The sequence below is a fragment of the Panthera leo genome, chromosome B4, assembly GCF_018350215.1.
Source record: "Panthera leo isolate Ple1 chromosome B4, P.leo_Ple1_pat1.1, whole genome shotgun sequence".
NCBI classification, from domain to species: Eukaryota; Metazoa; Chordata; class Mammalia; order Carnivora; family Felidae; genus Panthera; species Panthera leo.
In genome coordinates this window covers 115,981,460-116,000,093 of record NC_056685.1, presented here as the reverse complement: position 1 = coordinate 116,000,093, position 18,634 = coordinate 115,981,460, and the positions used below count along the sequence as shown (strand labels likewise).

General features: G+C 35.8%; 2 protein-coding genes across 12 annotated transcripts in view; one reads left to right on the top strand and one right to left on the bottom strand.

Moving 5' to 3' along the window:
* Positions 1–18,634, bottom strand: part of VEZT (vezatin, adherens junctions transmembrane protein) — a 79,272-nt gene that overhangs the window by 31,344 nt on the left and 29,294 nt on the right. For 4 of the 9 annotated variants that reach the window (XM_042947404.1, XM_042947398.1, XM_042947405.1 and 1 more), the window contains exons 3-7: positions 17,560–17,646; positions 10,540–10,715; positions 7,875–8,150; positions 4,986–5,135; positions 305–452 (exon numbers count right to left, since the gene is read on the bottom strand). In XM_042947404.1, the coding sequence (XP_042803338.1) occupies positions 305–452; positions 4,986–5,135; positions 7,875–8,150; positions 10,540–10,715; positions 17,560–17,646 (837 nt within the window). Of the gene's footprint in view, positions 1–304; positions 453–4,985; positions 5,136–7,874; positions 8,151–10,539; positions 10,716–16,179; positions 16,219–17,559; positions 17,647–18,634 lie in introns of all 9 variants that reach the window. The other 5 variants (XM_042947399.1, XM_042947406.1, XM_042947407.1 and 2 more) reach the window with 4 other exon arrangements.
* The window catches only part of LOC122224943 (uncharacterized protein C3orf20 homolog), a 191,042-nt gene that overhangs the window by 153,019 nt on the left and 19,389 nt on the right, over positions 1–18,634 (top strand). The window lies entirely within an intron of this gene.

Sequence of the window (18,634 nt, the reverse complement as noted above, 5' to 3'; positions counted from 1 at the left end):
CACGAAGTCACTCATGCTGGTTTTCTATTAATGTAAATTCACTTAACTATAAATTCTGATTTAAGGCAAGATATGCTTATGGTAAGAATTTTAAGTATTTTGATATCAGAATATAAGGATCTCCTCATCCAATCTTTATGATGCTCTCAACTTTTAAAGACAGCATCACATACATCAGGAAGGCTATTATGATGACGGTTCAGCAAACAATAAAAGGGAACAGGTGTCCCATTTACATTCAGATAGCACAGGCACAATCCGAGTGCAACTGTCTTTTCTTCAGCCCTTTCCACAGGCAGAGTACCTTCAAAGCAGGAAGGCTGAAGCCATCTGTAAGGTCATGTGCTTCCTCTTCTGAAATCTGCTCTTCACTAAGGCCCAGGCCCAGCTCCTTAAAAGGCACCACACAGATGTAGTTGGTTACATTGTCACTCTCAGAGTTCAGGGGGTAGGTTAAATTAAGTTAAGGCCTTTTCATTAAAAGTATAAAGGGTACAGTCATATCATCCCAAATTACCTTTACTCATCTTTATTCTGAACTTTGACTGGAGGTGATTAATATCCATTAAAAAAAAAAGAAACCAATCTTAAAATCTACTATATTAACAAACCTCAGGTATCTTACTACTAGTATACATGTGAATAAAATACCTTCATCTCTAAACAGTTAAAAGTTCAACTCTTTACAAGTGCTAACGTGCTAACTTAGTTATTTTTGACAAGTACCTTTTGAAACTATATTGTGTACTTCGCTGTATCGTGGCTCAGGCCCTTTCTACACTACAGTACCTACTTTTCTCTTCTTACCAGTGCTCAGGCTGCAAAACACCATTAGCACTAAGCCTGTTCTATCTAGGTTGTCCCACTCAGACTACTGGCCTGTTTCCTCTTTCTCTTCCTCATGGGTATCTATCAGCTTAATATGTGATTTTTTCCGCCTTCCAACAGTTTTTATAAAGAATATATCCATACAATTCCTTGGGGTGCCTGGGTGGCTCAGTCGGTTAAGCGTCCGACTTCGGCTCAGGTCATGATCTCACGGTCTGTGAATTCGAGCCCTGCGTCGGGCTCTGTGCTGACAGCTCAGAGCCTGGAGCCCATTTCAGATTCTGTGTCTCCCTCTCTCTCTGCCCCTCCCCTGTTCATGCTCTGTCTCTCTCTGTCTCAAAAATAAACAAACATTAAAAAAAAAAATTAAAAAAAAAGAATATATCCATACAATTCCTAATACTGAACTATTTTTATATTTCCAGCATACTCCTATTTGATCATATAATATCTTAATATAGTGCTATTGCAAATATATAAATATTTCACTTAAATATTTTGTATCTCCATCTGTGAGATTGGTCTAGTTTTTTATTCTTTATAATACATGTTTTGGTATTGCAATTACAGAATCTTCACAAATAAAATGATGTAGTGGAGGCTTTCTAACCTTTTCTATGGTCTGAAATAGTTTTTTAAAAAAACTACAAAACCATCTGAACCTGGTAGTTAAAATTTCCTTTATTCATTTAATTTTTAAACATGTAATATATTCACAGGATTGAAAATTCATAAGGTATAAAAAAATTCATAAGGTATTAAGGGGTACTGTAAAAACTGCTTCCTACCCCTGTCCCTTAGCTACCTCATTCCCCTAGCTAAAGGCACAGACAATAACTGTGATTAGTATCTCTCAAGATAACCTGTGCGTCTCTCTTTTTTTTTAAGTTTATTTATTTTGAGAGAGAGAGAGAAAGAGAAAGAGAGCGAAAGAGAGCATGAGCAGGGGAGGAGCAGAAAGAGAGAGGGGAGACAAGAGAATCCCAAGCGGGCTCTGTACTGTCAGCGTGGAACTGGATGCAGGGCTTGACCTCACAAACCACAAGATCATGATCTGAGCCGAAACCAAGAGTTGGACACTTAACCAGCTGAGATACCTAGGTGCCCCTTCTTGTGCACCTTTCAAGATACTTTATGCATGCATAAAAGCAAATCCAAATATAAATATGTATGTGGATATATATACATACACATATTCCCTCATATGTATTTATAATCTCCCATATATACAAATAGTCTCATATATGTGTGTGTACGTGTGTATACACACACACTTTTACACGCAATCGAAGGGTAGCATGAACAATGCTGTGCACTTCATTCTTTTTTTCAACAATTTGGATATCATTCCATAGTAGTGCATCAAGAACTTTATCACTTTTCTATACCTGCAAATTTTCCATTGTTTACATAAAATCAGGTGTTTTCTTTCTTCCTTTTTTTGTAAGTTTATTTGAGAGAGAGAAAGAGAGAGACAGGGAGAGAGAGAATGCATGGGGGAGGGGCAGAGAGCGAGGGGGACAGAGTATCTGAAGTGGGCTCTGTGCTGACAGCAGAGAGCACAATGTGGGGCTCAAACTCATGAACCATAAGATCATGACCTGAGCTAAAGTCAAACTTAACCCACTGAGCCACCCAGGCGCTCCCAGGTGTTTTCTTTTTTAAAAGTCGCTGCCACAAAGTTGTATATACTAGCTCCTTATAATTATTTTAATTTCTTCCATATCTATGGTTATAGCTCTGTTACTAATTTTGTATATTTGTACTCTTTTTACTTTGACCAGACATGTGAGGGTTTATACTGTTTGGTCTTTTCAAAGAAATAGTTGGTGGATTCTTTTTTCTTTTGATTCCTTAAGGTTTCTTGTGTGGTAAATATGTTCTGGTTCCTGCCTACCTCTGAATGTCACCTAATGCCCCAACTCCCAATTTACTGTGCTCCAGACATGATGGCCTTTTTGCTGTCCTCCAGTCCCGCTAAAATAACTCCTGTCACAAGATCTTTATACTCACTGGTCCGTCAAACTGGAACATGATCTTTCTCCTCATTACAATCTCGTTTTATTTTATTTATTTATTTTAATTTTTTTGTGTTTAATTATTTTGAGAGACAGAGACAGAGTGGGTGGGGGAGGGGCAGAGAGAGAGGGAGACAGAGAATCCCAAGTAGGCTCTGCATGGTCAGCGCAGAGCCTGATGTGGGGCTCGAACCCATGAAACTGTGAGATCATGACCTGAGCTGAAATTAAGAGTCGGACACTTAACCGACGGAGCCACCCAGGCGCCCCATAAATCTCATTTTAAATGTCAACTCTTCGGGAAGGCCTTCCCCTATCATCCAATCAAAAGCAGTAACTCACCAATCACTCTATCCTATTCTGCTGGGTTTTTATACAACAGATATGTGAAAATCTCACTTTTTTATTCATTACCTCATCCACAAGAAGGTAAGAGTCATGAGTACAATGATCTTGTTTGTCTTGTCCACTGCTAGGTTTCTATTACCTAGAAAAAGTAACTGGCACAGGAAACTCATAAATTTGCAATCTCTGTTAGGTTATCCCTTTCTGCTCCTTCACCCCTCACTAAGCTAGAAGTATTCTGAGGCAGGGACCGTGTCTATTACGTGAACCATCATGTATCTAGTGATTAGCATATTGCTTGGCACCGAGTTTATTCTCAATACTTGCTGAATGAGTAACTATTTGAAGTTCACATGCCATACGACCATACCCCTATTTTTTTCCCCTATCTTTGCTTCATTATACTTGAATGCAGACTTTTATTATACTCAAGGTCAACTCCTTGAAAGCACTCTCTGACCCCTTAGGCCAAGTACATTGTCCTACTATGTTGGAAGGTACCCTGGGCACTTCTAGTGTATTATGAATTCCAGTTAATCTATTGAGTATACTCAAAAGTCTAGCACATAGCAGATGGGTATTCAGGCAGCATGGGAATTGAATGGACAAGTTCATGACTAAAAATAAAACGCTTTTAATTTCCAAAGAAGTCACACAGTTAAAAGAGTATATATGTATATATGTACATATAGAAATATGTATATTTCTATGTATATATATGTATGTATTCTATAAATATATATTATATATATAAATACATATTCTATAAATATGTATATATGTATGTATTCTATATGTACATATAGAATATATGTATACATATATACATATAGAAAAGGTTTTAAGTCATAAGTCCTATAGTTAAGACACAACTTCACCTCTCACTAGTCGTGTAACACCAAGCAAATCACACAAAATGGAGATTTTAGTTTTTTCATAAAATGGAGATAAGATCTAGCTGGAAAGGTATATACAAAGACATAATAAAGCACTCTGTAAACGTTAAGCATATTTATCCATGCTACAGTACCCCAAATACTGAAGGTACAAAGAAGTATTTTTGTACTCTATTTACTCATAATTTAACTTATCTATGAATCTTAACTGAAATAAAGATCCTACACACCTTTATTTACTGATTAACAGAACTAATTTCCTGATTTAGCAAATGTAAGTGACTGACTTATTGTCATGCAGTCTGAGTGTTTATTATACACCAGGCACTGTCTAAGCACTTTATATGCACTAACTTATTTGATGTCAACAAAACCACAGGAAGAGTATGTTGTTACTACCATTTTTAAAATGAATAACGCAAGGTACAGAAAGTTAAGAAACTTGCTTAAGGTCACCTAGGCAGTAATTGATAGAGCCAAAATTTAAACTTAGCCAATCTGACTTGAGAGCCTCTGTTTCTTCAAAGGGGAAGGATTTCCTGTTACCAGTTTATTTCCATGTCATGACGCAAATTTGTGTGTCCAGTAACTCTTAAAAATGTCAGACCTAGCAAAGCCAGGTTCTTCTGACTTTATTCTTTGGAATAAAGAAGGGAGGGCCTTCAAGTTTTTCCTCAGTTGAAACAGCCACACGAGAACAGAAAACCTTTTTTCCTGTCTGTTATTGTTATTCCCCCTAGACTGCATTTCCAGCTTTAAAATAGAAGTGATGATGGAAATTAGCTCCAAAATAGGCAATCTCAGTTCCCACTTAACTTTTACAGGATGCAGCTATACTATCTATATATTCAGGACTCTGGAAGCATATTTATTCTTACATGAAGACAGAAAAGGATATTTTTTCAGCATATATAGGGTAGCGAGCCTTGCTGCTTGAAAGTTGGCTCTTACAGTTCTGTAGACAGCTTTCCGAAGACCGAGGAGATGCTGACTGGGATGCTGTCCAGCTTTATTAAATGGGCAAGCAGCACTGACCCTGTCAAGCAAACTTGAAAAGTAAAATGTGATACAACTGTACAGGTGTCCTAAAGTTTTTGTTTTCTAAATCCCCAATTCTATTCAACTTAGAAAAAAACCTTTTTCATGGTTTTTATTAGAAAAAGACTGTAAATATCCCAGCTCAGGTCTCATAAATAGCCATTTCCCTGATACATGTATAGCCCCCCTCCAAAAAAAGACAAATGAAAAATCAAAATCTCAAAGAGTAAAGGCTTCTTCTGATACGGGAAACAATATATTTTAGTCAAAATATGGTAGAAATGTAGAATACTTAGGTAAGACATTGCAACTTTTTGATATAGACACTCTACCTGCTAAAATATACTAGAGTGGTACTGCTTTACATTTAGTTTTTAAAACCTGTATCTACAGTAAGTATGAAAAGTTTTACATTCTTAATATGCATTTACATATGTTCATCACTCATATTTTTGGTCACTTGTACAGAACAATGAAATACTGTATAGAAATACATTCTGTACATTCATAAAAGTAGGGTAAAATGACTTACCCACCTGCTGCCACTGGCACTTACCTACTCAAAATGAAGTAGGGGACGCAGAGAGATAACAGGACCAGTGGCCAACAGGGGAATGCAAGTAGAAAGGCAAAGGAAGGGTTACTAGGCAGTAGCATAGCTACTCTCCAAACTATTCAAGAGGAAGCACATTTCATAGTACTTTCCAAAAGATAAATGGGGAGTACCTATTTGCAACAATGATGTATAATATATCATGCTTTGTTAAATGAAACATAGAATGATTTCATATTACATAGCTATTGGATAATAGTTTTTCCACCTAACCAGTAACCTCTCCCAATAGCAATACAAAATATTGGAATTTATAAATTTCTTACAATATAACCACAAATTTGCAAAACAAGATATCTAAATCAAAACTTTAAAAATGTTAACCAAACCATAATGTATTCAGACATTAAAAATCTAAAAAAAAAAAAAAAAAACAACAGAGGACAATGACTGATAAGCTTAATTTAAAATAAGGGAATGAGGCAAAGAATGGTTCGATTCTTCGCTAGAGAGGACAAATTAAGGCAGAACAACACAGCACATGTTTTCAATATACGGAACTCTTGTGTGCGCTCCATATTACTAATAAATCAGTTTTAAAGATGAACATATTTCTAAAAAAGTTATGATTCAAGATTTATTGTTACTCATAATTTTTCTCAGTCCATTATCCAGTTAGATGGAGACAAGTCAAACAATTTTTTCCAACATTTCTTTTGCCTGACTGCATGTCAATGGATAGGAATCATAACCCGGAGGTAAGTCATGTGTAGCTGGCCCATTTTAGCTCTTCGTGACAATTCTAGACATAATTTTTAATGTAAGTTGGAAAATGACAAAAAGCACAGAATCCTCTATATGTGCCTAAGCATTAATTGGACACATAGCCATTTAGCTTAACCAGTCTGCTCAGTGAAATACTGTACAAATCAAGAATGAAAAGGACCTATTACTTAGCATTGTTTTCAACTTTTAAAATCTAATGCTCAAACAACTTAATATTTGTTATGCTCTATCAACAAATAGACTTTATAATACAAGGACAAATATTAACAGACACGGAGAACTATTACATTTTGAAAGACGCAGAAAAAAAAGTTACAAAATCTCTCTCCTGTTTTGGGATTGTTTAAACACTGTTCTAAAACACAACAGAGTAAAGAATGAGTGACTACTAGAGATTTTGCTTTCCTGTTTCGTTATTTTCCAGATACGGCTTTTCTGTCAGGACAGTTTAAGTGCTATTCTAGAGCACAGCAGAGTGAAGAACGAGATTACTACCCAAGGTTCTTCTGCTCTCCCTTTTCGTGATTTTGCAGATATAAGTAATTAAGAGTAATAATCATTCTTCATCATATACTTACTTTCTCCCACCTACAGACTGGAAAGGTTATGTAAGTTAAATAAATGATTAAACATACTACAGTACTACTGTCATTTGTTAGTGTTCAGCAGGCAGCCTAGCAGACTGGAAACAAGCTCTAGAGTCAGATGGAATGGACCTGAACGTTTGTTCTACCATATGTAATTGTATGCTTTTAGTTGTATACAGAATTACCTAGCAGAGTATTTGGACCATAATTCGTGCTCAATAAACATTAACTATCCTTTTAATAACAGAATAAATATCCTATATATCCTATACCTTAATATTTAATTAAGACTGGACTACAGTGGAGAGTATTTAATTTCCTGTGGGAATGTGAATATTTGTTTGATATACTGAGAGTATCAGTGCCATAATATCTGCTAACATTTACCTAAAGAATATTATTAATGCATGGCAACATTTTTCAAAATGAATTCAAGTCAGATACATCTATCATTTAAACTGAGGAAAGAGAATGTCTGGCAGAGAGTAAAGGAAACAAACATTTGTTGGGTAATCTTGCATGCCAGCTTCAATATTAGGCTCTTTTTGTATATTAACTCATAAGAAATCACATAACACAAATAATCATGATTCTCTAAGCTCTTTGGTTTCTCAAAGTAGATAAGCAGAATCATACTACATATTAAATCTAGCATATAATGTATTCATTCCTTCACAGTTAACAGACTTTAATAAGTGCTAAAGAAAAAACTTACTTTTTTTCTGTAAATGCAACACAGAAATGAAAATAGGTAATAAATACTCTAATTTAACTATGTAGTAGAAAAGAATTATTTAAAAAATAAAATGAAATATGAACTCACAGTGTAAATCCTCTGGAAATGACTTCAGTTTCTTGAATGAGACGTAAAGCTTTTCTCACAAGATTAGTAAAAGCTCGGCTATTTGTTGCCGTATCTTCTAAACGGACAATGTATTTTTTTAGAGTTACTTGTAGTTTGGCTGTCCTCCAGAATCTCAAAGCTCTTATAATCAGATAAACAAACAGGATCACTCCCCATATCAACCAGGAAGATACAATCCACCAAGTGGGAAGCATAATGAGCAAACTAATGAAGGCAAACAGCACTGAGACATCCCTATAACACAGAAACCAAGAAACATGATAACCCATCAGATTAGAGAAGGATGTGTTACTTTAGTCCATAATTCAGGTTTACTAAAATAGACAAAATGCTAGTAGCTTCTTTGTAAACTATGACTTTAAAAAATAACATTTAAATAAGTAATGTGAAATAGTTTTTAAAAAATCTAGCAACTAAACAACGGTGTCTTAGGTATTAAAATCTAAGCTAATAAGTTTGTAAAGAATGTAAGAAACAGGTGTCCTCTGAAATGACTTTTTGTTTAAAGATAGGGACTCTTCTGGGGCGCCTGGGTGGCTCAGTTGGTTAAAGTGTCCGACTTTGCTCAGGTCATGATCTTGCGGTTCATGAGTTCAGGCCCCACATCGGGCTCTGTGCTGACAGCTCAGAGCCTGGGGCCTGCTTCAGATTCTGTCTCCCTCTCTCTCTGCCCCTCCCCTGCTCATGCTGTCTCTGTCTCAAAAATAAACACTAAAAAAAAAAAAAAAAAAAAGATATGGACTCTTCTAACCTAAAAACCAAGTACAGAGTTTAAAATCCAATTTTTAAAAAAAATTTTTTTTTAACGTTTATTTTTGAGACAGAGAGAGACACAGCATGAACAGGGGAGGGGCAGAGAGAGAGGGAGACACAGAATCGGAAGCAGGCTCCAGGCTCTGAGCCATCAACCCAGAGCCCGACGCCGGGCTCGAACTCACGGACCGCGAGATCGTGACCTGAGCTGAAGTCGGACACTTAACCGACTGAGCCACCCAGGCGCCCCTAAAATCCAATTTTACAAATTTAAAAGTAAAAATAATTGTTACTAATTTTTAACATTAAAGTACATTTTAATATTAAGATAGTATCAGTTCTTTTCCCAAAGTCAGACTCTAATTATTTGCACAGAAATAAATATCTCAAGAAAATATAAGCATTTTTCCAATCAGAAATAATATGTACTTGAGTAATTGTTTCAAGTTATCTAATAATCATCATCATAAATCTGGAATACACATACTGCAGCTGATAATATGCACATACTTTGTACTTTTTCACTGCTTTAACTAAAGTAAAAGTATATATGAAACTTTTTAAATCTAGGCAAATTACAAATACATAGACTAAAATACGTCTTTTAAGCAATGAAGGCTTTGATAAAAATGTAATAAGAAAGAGGTGAATATACGGAGATGTCTCTTAGGATATCTAAAAAAACATCAATAATACTTAAAGACAGTTATAATCAAATTATAAAGAAAGTCACATGTAAGAATGCTTCCTAATAAATATTTACCTGTTCTAATTTCCCTTGGAATCCTTTACTTTCAGGTGATATTGGTAACATCATAAAGCAAAATCTTATCCTATACTTTCATGCATGAATAGTGAAGTCTAAAAGTATTTACAGGCCTCAGCGTTGCTTAATCACACCTGTGGCTAAAGCAAACTTAGAAGTTAAAGCTATAAAATTCTTAAAACCCTTGGTTCCTTCTAGCAGCTCCTTGCATTCTTAGATTTGTAAAGGATAAGATGATGCTTTACTCCATCATGATGCTGAGTGCCTACAAATTTGGAAGACATACTTTGTTATCCCTTACAATATGAAGCATTTGTCAATATTATAAGAAAGATACATCCAGAACACTCAGGCCAATGTTATGTAATCACCTATATAACTTGAATAGTTCAAGCAATGATTTTGTTCACTTAATAAACTCATACTTTAATAGTTCAGTTCTGCGTGTGTGTGTGTATATGTATATGTATGTATGTATGTATATATATACATGTATATACATATCATGTATATACATATATATATATATATATATATATATATATATATATATATATATATGTATATAAAGTCCCTTTTTGGTATTCATGGCCTGGGACTTCTGTATTAGACCCAAATACTTCAAGAAAAGTTTTAGGACTGAATTGTCAGTCTATATTTCCTATGGCTTCTCAGTCAACAAAGCAAGAGTTGACTTTACCTCCACGTCCCATTCTATTTTTGATGTCTCTACAATGTGTTTATGATATAATCTATTAATTTTAAAGAAACATAAAAGAGCTAGTGGCTAGGACTGCATGCACACATGTGTATAGGTGTATGGGTAAGAGAGATTCTTGGGGCACATGTTATGCCTGCTTGTTGGGTTATTAAACACAGAACTAATTAGATTCAATTAAAAATATGTAATAATTGGATGTTTTTCCAGCTTCACCTTAAAAAGTATTTATTTTAGAAAGGTACTCTTTTTTTAAACCTCTGGGTTATCATTAATTACAATGTTAAAATGTATGGAATGTTTATAATTTACAATAGAGAGCACAGTGGATTTCCTCTGCTAATACTGTATATGAAAGCAAAGGATAGATGTTTTCTGGACAGTACCAAATATTAGGGGTTGCCAGGGAGCAAAGCGTTGGAAGGTGTCCATTTTCCTGTTGTTGAGGTTGCCCTGCAGACAGGATACTGGGATCAAGTAGCTCAATCAGCTCCACATCCTCTTGTAACAGGACTTCCTGTTGCAGGATGGTATGTAGTGAGTCGAGTCGGAATCCAGTATCCTTGCCATTAAAAAACCCGAAGAGAGGCATTAATACACACATAATTTTGTATGAAATGCTAAGCTCCTAATGTACTAACAAAATTTAGGGGTACTATATATATTTTCAGTATAGCCTCCAAGAAGATACAACAGTCCAATCTATCTTTAGTATTATGTATATGGGGTTTCAGTTTCACTGTAAATGTGAAACAATAAAAATTGCAATGGACATCATTGAGCCACCAGATGTGAAATATAAATTTTTAATAAAGAAATGTGTAGTAACTACATATTAATAAGCCTGTCTAGTTAAGCCTAATTAATTAAATTGCTGGAACAGAGCATGGAAGGTATAATCCTGTAACATAAGATGTTGTCCCTGGATACTGTAACAATATAGCCAAAATGTAAGAATTACATCAGCAGGATCAAGGCCTTCTAAAAATGGACAAACACAACATTAAGGAATGTAATGCAAAACCGCGCTAATATGTGCATAGCACTTTATAGTTTACAAAATGCTTTCACATATACCAGCTCATTTATTCCTTCTTCTTTTCTTTCTATCTATCAAGAAATATTATATATACCAGGCACCATGCTTGAGACCAAAGGCACAAAAAATGAACAAAACATACAAGGTCTCTACTCTTAAAGTTCACAGTTTAATGAAGAGGACTGAAAAGGAAACAGTTACAATGTGCAAAGAAGTGCAATAAGGTATACCTGGGATTATGAAAATGGCACAGAAGAACCAAAAGTTGTAATGAAGTCCGAGAAAGGAAAACAGGTGATGCCTGCCTGAGCTGAGTCTTAAAGCATGAACAAGAACTGACCAGATGAAAGAGTTGGAAGACGGGGTGGGAAGAGCAAAAGCCTCTCTAGAACTGCAAGTTACTGCTTTTAGCTTTCCATACAATGCATGGTAAGAAGGTGAGAGATGAGGGGGTGCCTAGCTGGCCCGGTCAGAGGAGCATGTGACTTGATCTTGGAGTTGTGAGTTCAAGCCCTAGGTTGAGTGTAGAGAGTACTTAAATAAATAAACTTCAAACAAACAAACAAACAAACAAACAAACAAACAAAATAAAACAAAAAGGGTGAGAGATGAAGTAGCAATGTTAAGAGTACATAGGTTAACTTTCACAGTAACCCTGTGATGTACATTTCATCCTCCTCTCCATTCTATAGAGGAGAAAACTGATGCCCAAAGAGATTAAGTAACTTCTAGAATTCTGATTTCAAATCCTAAGTCTTTGGTAGTCAATTATACTTTCCTACATATAGCCTGCTGTATGAGAAAATTTGAAGTTTTATTATGCATTACATGTAAGAACAGAATGATCCTATTTTAAGAAAAAATAGAACTTTTACCGGATAAGGCCTTTAGCAGTTAAAGTAAAACCAATTAGGTCCAGGGTTTGAAGGCAATGGGTTTGCTCTTCTTAGCCAGTTAATCATTCCCACACAAGAGCCTACCCTGCCCTAGCTCCTCATAATGGGAACTTAATAGGAATGCAGTGATCCATATATCCAACTATGAGAGCATGTCCTCGATTGTGGGTTATGTGTCACCACATACACTCCTTTTAGAGAAGGAGAAGAATATTTTTAATATTAGTCCCATATGGATATATTTATTAATTTTCTTTCTTTAGATAAGCTCTATGTCCAATGTGGGGCTTGAACTCATGACCCCAAGATCAAGAGTCACATGCTCTACTGACTAGGCCGGCCAGGCACCCCTTTATTGATTTTCAGTTATATAAAACAAGAACCTCTTGGAACGCTGGTCTTCCTTTAGCCTGGCATTATTTTTTTTTTCACCATCTACTGACACACCTTGCATGTGCCTGTGTATCACTTTTGTTTCATATTTGAACCACTGTTTCTTCTCTCTTCTTTTTCTCTTTCCTCTCCTTTTCTTTTTTCTTCCTTTCTTTCTCTCTGGTTTTTTTTTTTTTTTTTTTTTTTTTTTTTTTTTTTTTTTTTTTTTTTTTTTTTTTTTTTGAGTTCTAGTTACCATACAATGCTACATTAGGTTTCAGGTGTACAACACAGTGATTTGACAACTCTATACATTATGCCATGCTCACCACAAGTGCAGCTACCATCTGTCACCATACAGTGTTGTTACAGTTAGCATTGACTGAATTCCCTATGCTGTGTCTTTCATCCCTGTGACTTACTCATTCCATACTGGAAGCCTGAACCTCCCACTCCCCTTTACTCATTCTGCCCATCCCTCCAACCCCCACCCCTCTGGCAACCATGTTTGTTCTCTGTATTTATGGGTCTGTTTTTGTTTTGTTTCTTTTGGTTTTCAGATTCCACGTATAAGTGAAATCATATGGTACTTATCTTTCTCTGTCTGACTCATTTCATTTAGCATAATACCCTGTAGGTCCATCCATGTTGTTGTACGTGGCAAGATCTCATTCTTCTTTTTATGGCTGAGTAATATTCATTATCTATATATCTATATATCTATATGTATATATAGATATATATAATTTCTTCTTTATCCATTCACCTATTGATGGATACTTAGGTTGCTTCCATATCTTGGCTATTGTAAATAATGCAGCAATAAACATAGAGGTGCATTTATCTTTTTAAATTAGTGTTTTTGTTTTCTTTACGTAAATAACCATTAGTGAAACTACTGGATTGTGTGGTATTTCTGGTTTTAATTTTTTGAGGAACTTTCATATTGTTTTTCACAGTGGCTACACCAATTTACATTCCCACCAACAGCACTGAAAGTTCTTTTTTCTCTACATCCTTGTCAACATTTGTTATTTCTTGTCTTTTTGATATCAGCCATTCTGACAGGTGTAAGGTGACATCTCATTATGGCTTTGATTTGCATTTCCCTGATGATTAGGGATGCTGCACATCTTTCCGTGTGTCTCTTCACTCTTCTTAGAATCATGATTCTAAGCTTAGGAACCAATTAACTGACATTCCACCCCACTTTCACAAAGAGAAGAGCACAATTCACTTTATACTACTGTTAGGGAAGGGGTGGAAGCAAGGAGGGCAAAAGGAGGAGCATGGCAGCTTTTCAAGTAATCTTTGAAATAAATCCTCACATACTGGCCTTATTATCTGATTTGGATTCCACACACACAGAGAGATAGTAAAACATTAAGCATTAAAAATCAAGTTTTTGCTATAAAAGCTTTAAATCCTACCTTTTATGAGACCTCAATGTACCTACATTTGGGTAAGTTTAAAGAAGCCTAACTTAAGGAAGGCTAAGGCTCACAAAGAGAGGGAAAGCTATTAACACAGAATGGGAGCTTTGCCTCTTCAAAGCCCCTTGTACAGATATGCTGCTTAATCAGGTACGCTTTCTTTAACACCATCCTTAGCATCAGAACTGTTTGCAAAACTGGGATAATGTTTCCCCAAAACCATTGTGCTTTGAGGCAGTACTAGTAGCTTTAGGAATATGTGATTCAAGAATGTGACAAACTACCTACAATTACCTATAAATACAAATGAACTTGAAAGGGACCAAGACACTCTAAATAATTAAAGCAGTATTATCTAGTGACTAGACTGTCTCTGCAAAGGAAGAACTTGAACTATATTCTGATCACAATAGCTATAAAATTAAATCAGATTACACTGAGGAATTAAGTTTTTTCTTAAGGATAAATTATAAAATTGTATATTACTCTTTAATTATAGAAATGAGAACTGCAGGGGCACCTGGGTGGCTCAGTTAAGTGTCCAACTTTGGCTCAGGCCATGATCTCATGACTCATGAGTTTGAGCCCCACATCAGGCTCTGTGCTGACAGCTCAGAGCCTGAAGCCTCTTCAGATTCTGTGTCTCCCTCTCTCTCTGCCCCTCCCCTGCTCGTGCTCTGTCTCTCTCTCAAAAATAAATAAACATTAAAAAAAAATGAGAACTGCAGAAAATAGGGAAACTGCTGCAATATGCCAATCAAACTAGTGGGAAAATAGACACCTGCTATATTAAGAAACATCTCACAACAGCCCTATTTGGACCGAGGTCCAAGTGTCAAACAAGCGAAGAAATTTAAAAGCTACTAATACTGATTGACTAGATATTATATTATCATCTTTATGGTTGGATGCTCTGCGCTGTGGGGAAGTGCACTAGGTGAACTTTGGCTCACCCTTAACAAGTTTGAGTGCTGAGACCTAGTTAGTACCTAGGTTTATATCCTGGTTCCACATCTTAAGTTATTAACTTCTCTGCTCCAGTTTCCTCATCTGCAAAATGAGGTTAAGAATAGTACCTACTTCAATAGTACCTACTATGAAAATTAAATAAGTCAATATTTGTACAATATATAGTGTCTGATGCATAGTAAGTACTGGTGCAAATTAAGTACTATGTAAGTCTTAGCTGTTAATGTTGTTAGTACACACGAAATAATTAAAACATAATAAAGAAACGCACCATAATACAATATATAAACTTGAAACATAGTGGATAATTGTTACTATAGTGTTGAAGAAAATAAGAGATCCAATAGACTGAAGTTTGTGGGAAAGGCTTTAAGGAAGAGCTGGGACTGCTTACTGAACAGACTATAGTAATAGAGGAAAAACGGAAAGGGTTCTACCATAGTATAATAGCACAAACACAGACATGCAGAACAGGTATGGAATAAAAGAAAAGGAAGACTGGGTTGGGTGATGAACAAATTGGTGGGTAAGACTGGAAAGGTAGTTTGGGGCCAAATTTTGCAGACTCTTTGATGCTAACATGATGAACTGGACTTGATTCAATGGGTAATGGTGATATTTTAAGGATCTAAACAGGAAAATGTATGAGACGGTAACTCAGGAAGATTTCTGCCTGTATGGAATGAAAGGGTATGAGAAGCACAGCTAAAAAAGAATAGACAGATTTCTGTTTTTACCCCTAGGCATGGAGAAGGGAATTATGTATGTGTCAATATATTTCAACGATCTTCTATACTTTTTAATACATTGTTCTGTTTCATAGAGCTGATGAGGATCAAATGAGGTAACATGTGTGAAAGCACTTTACAGGCTAAAAAGTGCTTCAAAAGTACTAATACCATTACCGTTATAGTTGTTATAAATGAACTTTTTAAAAATCTTTAAGAAGTACTTTAATAAAAAGGAAAAGGTTCAGATATCATGGAGCAACTGTCAGTATTTTAATAAAAGGAAAAAGGGACTGGTTCAATATCTGTATAGCTAATAAAATTTTAAGTATGTCTGACAAAGGGAAGAGTCAAGCATCTCATGCCAGAAGCCAACGGGGTAATTCCTCGTTCCATTACTATTAAATGATTTCTTTGGTAAGTACTTCCTACAGTTCTCTATAATGTAGGCACAAAAGGGATGCATACAGAAGTTGGCACTTTACAGTGAAACATGTGGCCAGTGACAAAGAACCAAGAATGAAAAGATCAGGACTATGCACACTATGATTAAACCACAGAAAAATGTATATGGATCCGTATACCTTACCACAATCCTAGTATCACTGAAGAATGAGGATGGCTCCACCTGGATAGAGATGATATTCTACGTAGGTGACAAGACACTTCATTGACCTTCTCAACATACCTACAAAGATGAAACCCTGAACAGAGAACTTGCCCATTTGGATTGCTAAAAAAGTAATTTTAGTCAGTCAAGGCATAATAACACTCAAGCCAGTGAGGTACTATGTTATAATGAAGAACCTGGGCTTGGAAACAGGAGACCTGAATTCAAATTCTAACTCTATCAATTTCTAGCTGAACATTCTTGAACAACTCACTAAGTATTCTTAAACCAAACTGAACTATCTGAATCTCAGACATTTGGAAATCTTACCACTTCCAAATGGCAAAATGCACTAAACTTTACAGTATTTGAAGTAGCAAATCAAAATGTGAAAGCACTTTGTAAACATCTCCTTACAAATGGTAATTCACAAGAATGATAATTATCATCTTAAGGTCACAGGCCAGCAGAAGATCCTGAAATCTGCCTACCCATACTTGATCGCTCCTTAGGAGAGCCATGAGAACTTCGTTACTTCAATTTTTTAGCTATACTACCTGGATTTTGCCTTGCTTAAGATGTACAAAGTTGAAGCATTCCCTCTTGGGCGGGGGGGGGGGGGGGGGGGGGGGGTGTCACAGGTCAAATACCAGATATACTACAGCAGAGAGCAGGAAAAAAAAAAAAAAGCAAGCCTCACAGGAATCAGAGACTCTCAATGGTCACAATTCCAAGTCTCTGGGAAATTCTGTGATTACTGGTCTTGGGAGACTAAAGTTTACATATTAAGTTGTCAGGGAATGATAGATTAATGATAAATAAATCAGGGGGGAACCACTTTGATTTTGCCCAAACTCTAATCATAGACTATGGGATAAAGATACAGACAGTCAATAAGAAAAAAAAAGAAAGAAAAGAAAAAAAGGATACAGTCAAGCTCCTAATGAAAAAAAAGAAGGTCCCACTAATTGATACACTCTCTTCCTTAATGAGAGGAGTATTTGTCAATGGAGGAAGATGGCAGCAGGAAATTAGTAATCTAACAAATAAGGTTTCAATAACAACTAGAATATTCTATTCTAAATGGCTAATAACCTCTTAGAAGAGCTATGAAATAATACTAAATTAAGTCCAAATTCAAGATCCACAGTTATTGAAGAATTTCTTTTTTTTTTAGGTGACACAAACAAACTTTATTTAAACACTTTATGAAGCAGGCAGTCTCCTTTCAGAGAACTTTTCAGAATTTAGAATCAATCACTGCCCAAATCAGTAGCAAAACAAATTCTGATTCATTGTATTGTCATTAATAAACTGGAGTCCTGAAAACTGACTAAAAGAAATAGAGCAAACACTTACCAACTTGTGAAGTAAGTCATCTTTCTTATTGTACTGAGAAAAAATCCAACTTTTGATGGTTTCAGCCACTTTTAACAGGATGCTTCGCTGAAGGAGATTAATGAGATTGTACAGGATACATTAAACCACACCCACACAGCGGAAAAACTGCAAATAACTTACTTCTAACTAACCAAAATTTTTATTAGAAAAAGGAAGGAAAAAAATCATCTTGGTTATATCCTTTGTCAGTATGTCTCAGGCTCCTTAATAGTTCCCAGATTTACTTGCGTATCAGAATCACCTAGATATTTTAGTTAGAAACATATTCTTGGGTCCCCAAAACCAAAGGTTCAGATTCATTAGGTTTGGATGAGACCTGAAAAGCAGATTTAAAAAAAAAAAATTCTTATTTATTCATTTATTTGAAAAATTTTAATGTTTATTTAATTTTGAGAGACAGACAGAGCGTGAGCAAAGGGGGAGAGGGAAGGCAGACAACAAGGGAGACACGGAATCTGAAGCAGGCTCCAGGCTCTGAGCTGTCAGCACAGAGCCAGACATGGGGCTTGAACCCACAAACTGCAAGATCGTGACCTGAGCCAAAGTCAGATGCTTAACCAACTGGGCCATCTAGGTGCCCTGAACAGCAGATTTTTATTTTTATTATTATTATTTATTTATTTATTTTATTTTTTTAATATATGAAATTTACTGTCAAATTGGTTTCCATACAACACCCAGTGCTCATCCCAAAAGGTGCCCTCCTCAATACCCATCACCCACCCTCCCCTCCCTCCCACCCCCCATCAACCCTCAGTTTGTTCTCAGTTTTTAACAGTCTCTTATGCTTTGGCTCTCTCCCACTCTAACCTCTTTTTTTTTTTTTTCCCTTCCCCTCCCCCATGGGTTTCTGTTAAGTTTCTCAGGATCCACATAAGAGTGAAACCATATGGTATCTGTCTTTCTCTGTATGGCTTATTTCACTTAGCATCACACTCTCCAGTTCCATCCACGTTGCTACAAAAGGCCATATTTCATTTTTTCTCATTGCCACGTAGTATTCCATTGTGTATATAAACCACAATTTCTTTAT